This window comes from Falco peregrinus, chromosome 3 (genome assembly GCF_023634155.1).
Source record: "Falco peregrinus isolate bFalPer1 chromosome 3, bFalPer1.pri, whole genome shotgun sequence".
Classification (NCBI taxonomy): domain Eukaryota; kingdom Metazoa; phylum Chordata; class Aves; order Falconiformes; family Falconidae; genus Falco; species Falco peregrinus.
The window spans coordinates 104,549,869-104,561,584 of NC_073723.1; the positions used below are offsets into that span (position 1 = coordinate 104,549,869).

Below are 11,716 nucleotides of genomic sequence, written 5' to 3' on the forward strand. Positions count from 1 at the left end.
CAGACAAGGCGGGCACAAAGGGAAAGAGTCCCTGCAAAGGGCTGAAAGTGGGCCTGCTCAGGGAGGAGGGGGAGGCTGCACTGGGGGAGGAAGGGAACACAGGTCATCACGGGCTGGAGGGCTTGGGGAAAGGAGCTGGAAACACAGAACGTCTTTGGCCAGCTCCTGGTGGGATCCCGCTGCGCTTGTGGATGAGCCACAAGTGACCTTGAAACTGGACTCTCGTGACCCAGGACAGACGCGTCTGGAAAGACCCAAGGGTTGCACTGAGGATTTGGGGAAGGAGCTTGCCTTCGAGCCCCACATATGCCACAGACTTCATTTCCATCCTGTGTCGCGGTTTAACCCCGGCCGGCAACCAAACACTACCGGCAACCAAACGCCACGCAGCCACTTGCGCACTCCCCCCCACCCGGAGGGGTGGGGAGGAGAATCAGAAAGCAATGTAAAAGTGGAGGGTTGAGATAAGAACAATGTAATAATTTAAACAGAAGAAAGAGTGAAGAACAACAGTAACAATACCAAGAAGAAGAACAACAATAACAATTAGGATGGAAAGGTGGGGGAAAAGGGTAAAATCAAAAGGAAGGGAGAAGGAAAAAAAGGAAATGATGCCCAGTACAACTGCTCACCACCCGCTGACCGATGCCCAGCCAGTCCCTGAGCAAGAATCCCCCCGCCAGCTAACCCTCCAAGTTTCTATACCAAGCATGACGTCCCACGGGATGGAATACCTCTGTGGCTGGTTCAGGTCAGCTGACCCGCCTGTGTCCCTTCCCAGTCTCTTGTGCCCCTCCAGCACTCTGGCTGGCAAGGCCCAAGAAACCAAAAAGGCCTTGACTTAGCAGAAACGCTAGGCAGCAACAACCGAAAACATCAGTGCGGCTACCAACATTGTTCTCACATCATAGCCAAAACACAGCACTTCACTAGCTACGAAGAAGAAAGTTAACTCCATGCCAGCTGAAACCAGGACACGGGGCCATCTCCTACTCGGCATGTGCTGCACAGGTCTTTGTAGCCTTCTTGATTGGTGCTGACGTGCGGAATCAAACTCTACAACTCAAGGAGGGTTATCAAGCAGGTATGTTTATCGGGGCTCCGGCTGCAAGGGGGATCGCTCCTCCTCAATTGCACACCCAGGGCTTAAGTAAGCAGATCCCTATTACACAGAAGCATACATATTCATTAGATTCCCGAGAAAAGGCGGGGTTATTACCATTCGGTCCTGGAACTCGGTATCATAAGCCTCCTCACTCTGGCGCGGGTGCATTGACACCTGCTGGTCCTGGGCTGGGCTCTCTGGGAGGAAGGCTCGCACCCTTCCTCAGGATGTACTTTTCCCTTTGGCGCGCAGTGCTGAGGAGTCCACACCAGCAAGCGCAGAGCCAGGTTGTACTGGTTCTCTTCCCGGCTCGTACATCTTGCAGACAACATAGTTCTTGCTTACAACGTAGCTAGTCGATCGGTATCGACACGTGCAGACCGTAGTGTCCTTGTTAGTCAGTCTGTTAAACACAAGTGCTGAAGCACCAGTTGCAAGGTCTGCATATTTACCGAATGATTTTCAGCTTGAACTATCTCCGTGCAGAGTCTTTACTTCTGAGCGTCATGGCCTGTGACCGCCTTGCTGCCATCCGAAAAGCCCTGCACACTGGGACCCTCCTAGGTGGCAGAGCTTGTGTCCACACGGCAGCAGCTGCCTTGGGCCAGGGGGTTGCTCAGCCCAGCAGCACCGGGAAGTGTGGAATTGAAACCGGGAGCGAAGCCGCTAAGACAAACCCAGTATCCTATGAAGTTGGAATCCTGGCTCGGACTGGAGCCTAGAAGTCATAATTGCCTAAAACAGGGGTTGTTGCAAAGCCACATGCCCAGGAGCAGCATGTAGTACAACATCTAAGGGCTGTTAATGAAATAGTGATTGACCAACACCCGGTGCTGCCTAATCCTCCCACTTTCTTAACAGCGACAGGGGATTCTAATGTCTGTTTTACAGCATTGGACTTCGAAGGCGCCTTTTTGGCGTTCTGATTGTATGTCCTCGGCCGTGCGTAGCAGGTGCCACAGCTGCCCTCTTCAGTGTTGCTCCAGAACCACAATCCAACCCAGAGAGAGCAGGGACACGAAGCCTGCCAGAGGGCGTTGCTGTGGCTGACATAGCCAGTGAGGACTGTGCTGCGTGTGCCTTTCCCTGTGCTGCGTGCAGGAAGGTTGGCACTGCTGGGCTAGGCTTGGCTTATTAGGCTTGCCCGTCACTGCTTGCCTGCCACGACCATCAAGAGAGTGTCTCTTCAAGAGCCAAGCACGCGCGTGCTGCCTCTAGTGGTTGCGTTCTCTGTTGTGTGTCTCTTTATTGGGCAGGAGCAGGTGGCAAAGGGCTGCCGAGAGCAGGGCGGCAGTGACCTTCGCAAAGAGGTAGCGCCGCCACGCTTGGTTTTTCCTGTGAGCTGTTAGCAGGCAGAGCTGGGAGCCAGGCGCTGCTGCCTGCCATGGGGCCTGCCCACCCTCATCGCGCAAAGGGAGCATTCCACGGGGCTCTGTGGGGGCTGTGCGATCCCAGCTCCTGCCTCCCGTCCTGCTTGGAACCCCTCCTGTTGCCCCCCCTCCCCGCAGAGGCCACCACGCCCAGCCCCGTGGCAACCAGCCACTCTGTGACATCACCCCCGGGGCCAAGGGCATCCTGGGCAACGTGAGTTCGGGGGGCAGTATGTTGGCGGCTGCACTGGCGGTGACAAGCCCTCCTCCTTGCAGCTGCCACGTGTCACTGGCAGGGATGGATTTGCTGCGCCTCCTCCTCATCCTGCTGGCCATGTGCTGTCCTGCGTACGGCACATGGGACAGCTGTGGGTAAGTGGCCCGAGGCTCTGGGAGGGAGCTTGGGCAAGCCCTTGTGGGCTTGGCTGGAGGGCAGCCAGTGTGGGAGGCTCATTTCCTTGCCAGCACGCAGGCTGTTGGCAGTACTCACCTACGGGGCTAAAGCAGAAAGAGGCAGGGTGTGGACACACACGTGCCCCACAGGCTTCCCCAGCCCTGCTGGCCAGGCAGCGCCTTGTGGGGAGGGAAGACGGCTGACCGTGAGCCGTAGGGGCGCCAGCCATCCAGCAGGACACTAAGGAGTTTCTCTTTACAGAGGGACCTGTGGGCTCCGGCCCATGGCTTTTCAGTACGGCATGTCGCGCGTCGTGGGTGGCACAGATGCCCAGGCAGGGGCCTGGCCCTGGATCGTCAGCATCCAGAATCCCTGGCAAGCGGGCACGGGTCATACCTGCGGAGGCTCCCTCATCAGCGCACAGTGGGTCCTGACAGCAGCCCACTGCTTCATCGAGGCCAGGTAAGGCGCCACCGGGAACACGCATAGCCCCACAACACTAGCGCTTGCCCCGTGCGCAGCAGCACGGGCTACTCCCGCCCCGTTTCCTCGCAGGACACCCAGGGCCTGGGTGCTCCTTGAGCCTAAGGCACGCGAGGCCAGTCACACCCTCCCGAGCGCTGCTCTCCTCTCTCCCTCGTCAAGCGGAAGGCAGGGCAACGGCTGGGCTGCTGCAGCACGTGGCTGTGCTCCCTCTGAGTCCTCTCCCCATTTGCCTTCCAGCTACATCACCATGTGGCGCGTGGTGATCGGTGCCATGCGGCTGACTCAGCTGGGCCCTGAGGCCCAGGTGCGCAACATCAAGCGGCTGCTCCTTCACCAAGGCTACAGTAACATCACGCAGAGGAACGACATTGCCTTGCTGGAGCTGGACCAGCCTGTGCAGTGCAACGCCTACGTTCAGCTTGCCTGTGTGCCCGATGCCTCGCTGAGAGTCTCGCAGCTGAAAAACTGCTACATCAGCGGCTGGGGTGCCACGACTGCAAGATGTGAGTACCGCGGAAGTACTCGTGTGCCGAGCGCAAGCTTGGCACGCTCGGGGCCATTGCTTGGCCTTCCTGACAGCAGAGGCCAGAGCCCGAGTCAGCCTGCGGGGACGTATGCCTCTTGAGAGATGGGCCTGAGCCCTTTCCCCAGAGCAAGGCGGAAGGCAAATGCCGCTATAACGCCTCTCAGGATGCAAAGCCAAGCGCGGGCGAGGCAAGGGATTCCGCCAGGCAGGGGAGGAGAAGTGCCAGTGAGCTGCTGCTTGCTAATTCCTTCCTGTGCTCGCAGCTGGACGATCAACGGATGTGCTGCAGGAGGCCCAGGTCCGCCTCATTGATGTCAACGTCTGTAACAGCAGCCGGTGGTACAGAGGGGCCATCCACACGCACAACGTCTGTGCTGGCTATCCGCAGGGCGGCATTGACACCTGCCAGGTAGGAGCGTGCTACGAGCCAAGCCCCGTAGCACAGGCAGCCCCGCCACACGCAACTACGCCAACATGGCCCGGCATGTGCTTGGCCTGGCCAGTGCCCCTCCCACTTCAGGTCCCCACCGCCGGGGGGGCTTATACCCCCTTCCCCATCGGCAGGCCCCTGCCCAGTGCCCCTCTTGTCCCAGAGGCATGGCACTCTGCCCAGAAAGCCCTCCTAGTGTTCCTGGCAGCCCACGGCTCCCCATCCCAAGCCTGCCACAGCTCTCTTCCACACACCCACCATCACCGTGCAGTGAGGAGAGCCAGCCCCACCTTACAAGCCCACCACCCCTTCCCAGGCAAGGCTCGCTCGACACAGCCTCGCTCTGCAGGGAACACAGCTCCGGCAGGTGCCGTCAGAGAGAAGGAGCCAACCCCCGTGCTGACGCTGGCCACCCAACAACCCCTTTGTCCTCTCTCCTCCTCTGCAGGGGGACAGCGGTGGGCCTCTCGTGTGCCAAGACAGCAGTGCAGACTACTTCTGGCTTGTTGGTGTCACCAGCTGGGGGAGAGGCTGTGCCCGAGCCAGGCAGCCCGGAGTCTACACCTCCACTCAGCACTTCTACGACTGGATCCTGCTACAGATGGGCCTGCGCCCAGCAGTGAGGGCTACTCCAACAGCACGCGCTTGGAGTCATTTTGTCACCACCTCAAGCCCCGTTCCGAGGCCAAGGCCCACAGCAGTGCAGTCGGGCGGCTCCTGCCCATTTCCAGTCCAGAAGCTGCTGGACTTCTTTAGCCGGCTGCAGGAGCTCCTGCAGTACCTAAGGGGAAAAACGGTGTGAGCAGCAGGACAAACGGCACGCAGGGCAGGCTGCAGTGTGCCACCACCGTTTCCTTTGGGGCAATGCCTGCCGATGCAAAGGCCACCTCAGCGTCAAAGGGCTGCTCTGCCCTGCGCCCGTGCCTCGGGACGCACACACCTGATGAGGCTGACCACGTGCTTGAAATAAAATGTTTCGGTGCTCACAGCAAACCAGGCTTCATCTCAAGTCAGTCTCCTGTGCGAGGCAAGGACTTCCACGCCCGGCACCTGCCAAGCGAGGCAGGCTGCAGGCAGACAAGGCGGGCACAAAGGGAAAGAGTCCCTGCAAAGGGCTGAAAGTGGGCCTGCTCAGGGAGGAGGGGGAGGCTGCACTGGGGGAGGAAGGGAACACAGGTCATCACGGGCTGGAGGGCTTGGGGAAAGGAGCTGGAAACACAGAACGTCTTTGGCCAGCTCCTGGTGGGATCCCACTGCGCTTGTGGATGAGCCACAAGTGACCTTGAAACTGGACTCTCGTGACCCAGGACAGACGCCTCTGGAAAGACCCAAGGGTTGCACTGAGGATTTGGGGAAGGAGCTTGCCTTCGAGCCCCACATATGCCACAGACTTCATTTCCATCCTGTGTCGCGGTTTAACCCCGGCCGGCAACCAAACGCTACCGGCAACCAAACGCCACGCAGCCACTTGCGCACTCCCCCCCCACCCGGAGGGGTGGGGAGGAGAATCAGAAAGCAATGTAAAAGTGGAGGGTTGAGATAAGAACAATGTAATAATTTAAACAGAAGAAAGAGTGAAGAACAACAGTAACAATACCAAGAAGAAGAAGAAGAACAACAATAACGATTAGGATGGAAAGGTGGGGGAAAAGGGTAAAATCAAAAGGAAGGGAGAAGGAAAAAAAGGAAATGATGCCCAGTACAACTGCTCACCACCCGCTGACCGATGCCCAGCCAGTCCCTGAGCAAGAATCCCCCCACCAGCTAACCCTCCAAGTTTCTATACCAAGCATGACGTCCCACGGGATGGAATACCTCTGTGGCTGGTTCAGGTCAGCTGACCTGGCTGTGTCCCTTCCCAGTCTCTTGTGCCCCTCCAGCACTCTGGCTGGCAAGGCCCAAGAAACCAAAAAGGCCTTGACTTAGCAGAAACGCTAGGCAGCAACAACCGAAAACATCAGTGCGGCTACCAACATTGTTCTCACATCATAGCCAAAACACAGCACTTCACTAGCTACGAAGAAGAAAGTTAACTCCATGCCAGCTGAAACCAGGACACGGGGTCATCTCCTACTCGGCATGTGCTGCACAGGTCTTTGTAGCCTTCTTGATTGGTGCTGACGTGCGGAATCAAACTCTACAACTCAAGGAGGGTTATCAAGCAGGTATGTTTATCGGGGCTCCGGCTGCAAGGGGGATCGTTCCTCCTCACTTGCACACCCAGGGCTTAAGTAAGCAGATCCCTATTACACAGAAGCATACGTATTCATTAGATTCCCGAGAAAAGGCGGGGTTATTACCATTCGGTCCAGGAACTCGGTATCATAAGCCTCCTCACTCTGGCGCGGGTGCATTGACACCTGCTGGTCCTGGGCTGGGCTCTCTGGGAGGAAGGCTCGCACCCTTCCTCAGGATGTACTTTTCCCTTTGGCGCGCAGTGCTGAGGAGTCCACACCAGCAAGCGCAGAGCCAGGTTGTACTGGTTCTCTTCCCGGCTCGTACATCTTGCAGACAACATAGTTCTTGCTTACAACGTAGCTAGTCGATCGGTATCGACACGTGCAGACCGTAGTGTCCTTGTTAGTCAGTCTGTTAAACACAAGTGCTGAAGCACCAGTTGCAAGGTCTGCATATTTACCGAATGATTTTCAGCTTGAACTATCTCCGTGCAGAGTCTTTACTTCTGAGCGTCATGGCCTGTGACCGCCTTGCTGCCATCCGAAAAGCCCTGCACACTGGGACCCTCCTAGGTGGCAGAGCTTGTGTCCACACGGCAGCAGCTGCCTTGGGCCAGGGGGTTGCTCAGCCCAGCAGCACCGGGAAGTGTGGAATTGAAACCGGGAGCGAAGCCGCTAAGACAAACCCAGTATCCTATGAAGTTGGAATCCTGGCTCGGACTGGAGCCTAGAAGTCATAATTGCCTAAAACAGGGGTTGTTGCAAAGCCACATGCCCAGGAGCAGCATGTAGTACAACATCTAAGGGCTGTTAATGAAATAGCGATTGACCAACACCCGGTGCTGCCTAATCCTCCCACTTTCTTAACAGCGACAGGGGATTCTAATGTCTGTTTTACAGCATTGGACTTCGAAGGCGCCTTTTTGGCGTTCTGATTGTATGTCCTCGGCCGTGCGTAGCAGGTGCCACAGCTGCCCTCTTCAGTGTTGCTCCAGAACCACAATCCAACCCAGAGAGAGCAGGGACACGAAGCCTGCCAGAGGGCGTTGCTGTGGCTGACATAGCCAGTGAGGACTGTGCTGCGTGTGCCTTTCCCTGTGCTGCGTGCAGGAAGGTTGGCACTGCTGGGCTAGGCTTGGCTTATTAGGCTTGCCCGTCACTGCTTGCCTGCCACGACCATCAAGAGAGTGTCTCTTCAAGAGCCAAGCACGCGCGTGCTGCCTCTAGTGGTTGCGTTCTCTGTTGTGTGTCTCTTTATTGGGCAGGAGCAGGTGGCAAAGGGCTGCCGAGAGCAGGGCGGCAGTGACCTTCGCAAAGAGGTAGCGCCGCCACGCTTGGTTTTTCCTGTGAGCTGTTAGCAGGCAGAGCTGGGAGCCAGGCGCTGCTGCCTGCCATGGGGCCTGCCCACCCTCATCGCGCAAAGGGAGCATTCCACGGGGCTCTGTGGGGGCTGTGCGATCCCAGCTCCTGCCTCCCGTCCTGCTTGGAACCCCTCCTGTTGCCCCCGCTCCCCGCAGAGGCCACCACGCCCAGCCCCGTGGCAACCAGCCACTCTGTGACATCACCCCCGGGGCCAAGGGCATCCTGGGCAACGTGAGTTCGGGGGGCAGTATGTTGGCGGCTGCACTGGCGGTGACAAGCCCTCCTCCTTGCAGCTGCCACGTGTCACTGGCAGGGATGGATTTGCTGCGCCTCCTCCTCATCCTGCTGGCCATGTGCTGTCCTGCGTACGGCACATGGGACAGCTGTGGGTAAGTGGCCCGAGGCTCTGGGAGGGAGCTTGGGCAAGCCCTTGTGGGCTTGGCTGGAGGGCAGCCAGTGTGGGAGGCTCATTTCCTTGCCAGCACGCAGGCTGTTGGCAGTACTCACCTACGGGGCTAAAGCAGAAAGAGGCAGGGTGTGGACACACACGTGCCCCACAGGCTTCCCCAGCCCTGCTGGCCAGGCAGCGCCTTGTGGGGAGGGAAGACGGCTGACCGTGAGCCGTAGGGGCGCCAGCCATCCAGCAGGACACTAAGGAGTTTCTCTTTACAGAGGGACCTGTGGGCTCCGGCCCATGGCTTTTCAGTACGGCATGTCGCGCGTCGTGGGTGGCACAGATGCCCAGGCAGGGGCCTGGCCCTGGATCGTCAGCATCCAGAATCCCTGGCAAGCGGGCACGGGTCATACCTGCGGAGGCTCCCTCATCAGCGCACAGTGGGTCCTGACAGCAGCCCACTGCTTCATCGAGGCCAGGTAAGGCGCCACCGGGAACACGCATAGCCCCACAACACTAGCGCTTGCCCCGTGCGCAGCAGCACGGGCTACTCCCGCCCCGTTTCCTCGCAGGACACCCAGGGCCTGGGTGCTCCTTGAGCCTAAGGCACGCGAGGCCAGTCACACCCTCCCGAGCGCTGCTCTCCTCTCTCCCTCGTCAAGCGGAAGGCAGGGCAACGGCTGGGCTGCTGCAGCACGTGGCTGTGCTCCCTCTGAGTCCTCTCCCCATTTGCCTTCCAGCTACATCACCATGTGGCGCGTGGTGATCGGTGCCACGCGGCTGACTCAGCTGGGCCCTGAGGCCCAGGTGCGCAACATCAAGCGGCTGCTCCTTCACCAAGGCTACAGTAACATCACGCAGAGGAACGACATTGCCTTGCTGGAGCTGGACCAGCCTGTGCAGTGCAACGCCTACGTTCAGCTTGCCTGCGTGCCCGATGCCTCGCTGAGAGTCTCGCAGCTGAAAAACTGCTACATCAGCGGCTGGGGTGCCACGACTGCAAGATGTGAGTACCGCGGAAGTACTCGTGTGCCGAGCGCAAGCTTGGCACGCTCGGGGCCATTGCTTGGGCTTCCTGACAGCAGAGGCCAGAGCCCGAGTCAGCCTGCGGGGACGTATGCCTCTTGAGAGATGGGCCTGAGCCCTTTCCCCAGAGCAAGGCGGAAGGCAAATGCCGCTATAATGCCTCTCAGGATGCAAAGCCAAGCGCGGGCGAGGCAAGGGATTCCGCCAGGCAGGGGACGAGAAGTGCCAGTGAGCTGCTGCTTGCTAATTCCTTCCTGTGCTCGCAGCTGGACGATCAACGGATGTGCTGCAGGAGGCCCAGGTCCGCCTCATTGATGTCAACGTCTGTAACAGCAGCCGGTGGTACAGAGGGGCCATCCACACGCACAACGTCTGTGCTGGCTATCCGCAGGGCGGCATTGACACCTGCCAGGTAGGAGCGTGCTACGAGCCAAGCCCCGTAGCACAGGCAGCCCCGCCACACGCAACTACGCCAACATGGCCCGGCATGTGCTTGGCCTGGCCAGTGCCCCTCCCACTTCAGGTCCCCACCGCCGGGGGGGCTTATACCCCCTTCCCCATCGGCAGGCCCCTGCCCAGTGCCCCTCTTGTCCCAGAGGCATGGCACTCTGCCCAGAAAGCCCTCCTAGTGTTCCTGGCAGCCCACGGCTCCCCATCCCAAGCCTGCCACAGCTCTCTTCCACACACCCACCATCACCGTGCAGTGAGGAGAGCCAGCCCCACCTTACAAGCCCACCACCCCTTCCCAGGCAAGGCTCGCTCGACACAGCCTCGCTCTGCAGGGAACACAGCTCCGGCAGGTGCCGTCAGAGAGAAGGAGCCAACCCCCGTGCTGACGCTGGCCACCCAACAACCCCTTTGTCCTCTCTCCTCCTCTGCAGGGGGACAGCGGTGGGCCTCTCGTGTGCCAAGACAGCAGTGCAGACTACTTCTGGCTTGTTGGTGTCACCAGCTGGGGGAGAGGCTGTGCCCGAGCCAGGCAGCCCGGAGTCTACACCTCCACTCAGCACTTCTACGACTGGATCCTGCTACAGATGGGCCTGCGCCCAGCAGTGAGGGCTACTCCAACAGCACGCGCTTGGAGTCATTTTGTCACCACGTCAAGCCCCGTTCCGAGGCCAAGGCCCACAGCAGTGCAGTCGGGCGGCTCCTGCCCGTTTCCAGTCCAGAAGCTGCTGGACTTCTTTAGCCGGCTGCAGGAGCTCCTGCAGTACCTAAGGGGAAAAACGGTGTGAGCAGCAGGACAAACGGCACGCAGGGCAGGCTGCAGTGTGCCACCACCGTTTCCTTTGGGGCAATGCCTGCCGATGCAAAGGCCACCTCAGCGTCAAAGGGCTGCTCTGCCCTGCGCCCGTGCCTCGGGACGCACACACCTGATGAGGCTGACCACGTGCTTGAAATAAAATGTTTCGGTGCTCACAGCAAACCAGGCTTCAGCTCAAGTCAGTCTCCTGTGCGAGGCAAGGACGTCCACGCCCGGCACCTGCCAAGCGAGGCAGGCTGCAGGCAGACAAGGCGGGCACAAAGGGAAAGAGTCCCTGCAAAGGGCTGAAAGTGGGCCTGCTCAGGGAGGAGGGGGAGGCTGCACTGGGGGAGGAAGGGAACACAGGTCATCACGGGCTGGAGGGCTTGGGGAAAGGAGCTGGAAACACAGAACGTCTTTGGCCAGCTCCTGGTGGGATCCCGCTGCGCTTGTGGATGAGCCACAAGTGACCTTGAAACTGGACTCTCGTGACCCAGGACAGACGCGTCTGGAAAGACCCAAGGGTTGCACTGAGGATTTGGGGAAGGAGCTTGCCTTCGAGCCCCACATATGCCACAGACTTCATTTCCATCCTGTGTCGCGGTTTAACCCCGGCCGGCAACCAAACGCTACCGGCAACCAAACGCCACGCAGCCACTTGCGCACTCCCCCCCACCCGGAGGGGTGGGGAGGAGAATCAGAAAGCAATGTAAAAGTGGAGGGTTGAGATAAGAACAATGTAATAATTTAAACAGAAGAAAGAGTGAAGAACAACAGTAACAATACCAAGAAGAAGAAGAAGAACAACAATAACGATTAGGATGGAAAGGTGGGGGAAAAGGGTAAAATCAAAAGGAAGGGAGAAGGAAAAAAAGGAAATGATGCCCAGTACAACTGCTCACCACCCGCTGACCGATGCCCAGCCAGTCCCTGAGCAAGAATCCCCCCACCAGCTAACCCTCCAAGTTTCTATACCAAGCATGACGTCCCACGGGATGGAATACCTCTGTGGCTGGTTCAGGTCAGCTGACCTGGCTGTGTCCCTTCCCAGTCTCTTGTGCCCCTCCAGCACTCTGGCTGGCAAGGCCCAAGAAACCAAAAAGGCCTTGACTTAGCAGAAACGCTAGGCAGCAACAACCAAAAACATCAGTGCGGCTACCAACATTGTTCTCACATCATAGCCAAAACACAGCACTTCACTAG

The 11,716-nt window shown here is 58.8% G+C and overlaps 1 protein-coding gene across 1 annotated transcript; it reads left to right on the top strand.

Moving 5' to 3' along the window:
* The first annotated feature begins 710 nt into the window (after positions 1-710).
* On the top strand, positions 711-10,505 carry LOC129784111 (uncharacterized). Its single transcript, XM_055799909.1, has 12 exons — positions 711-751; positions 2,614-2,705; positions 3,133-3,331; positions 3,593-3,879; positions 4,145-4,290; positions 4,760-5,109; positions 8,006-8,081; positions 8,166-8,239; positions 8,523-8,723; positions 8,985-9,250; positions 9,537-9,682; positions 10,152-10,505. The coding sequence occupies exons 1-12, from the start codon at positions 711-713 to the stop codon at positions 10,503-10,505; spliced, it is 2,232 nt and encodes a 743-aa protein (XP_055655884.1).
* Positions 10,506-11,716: the final 1,211 nt, after the last annotated feature.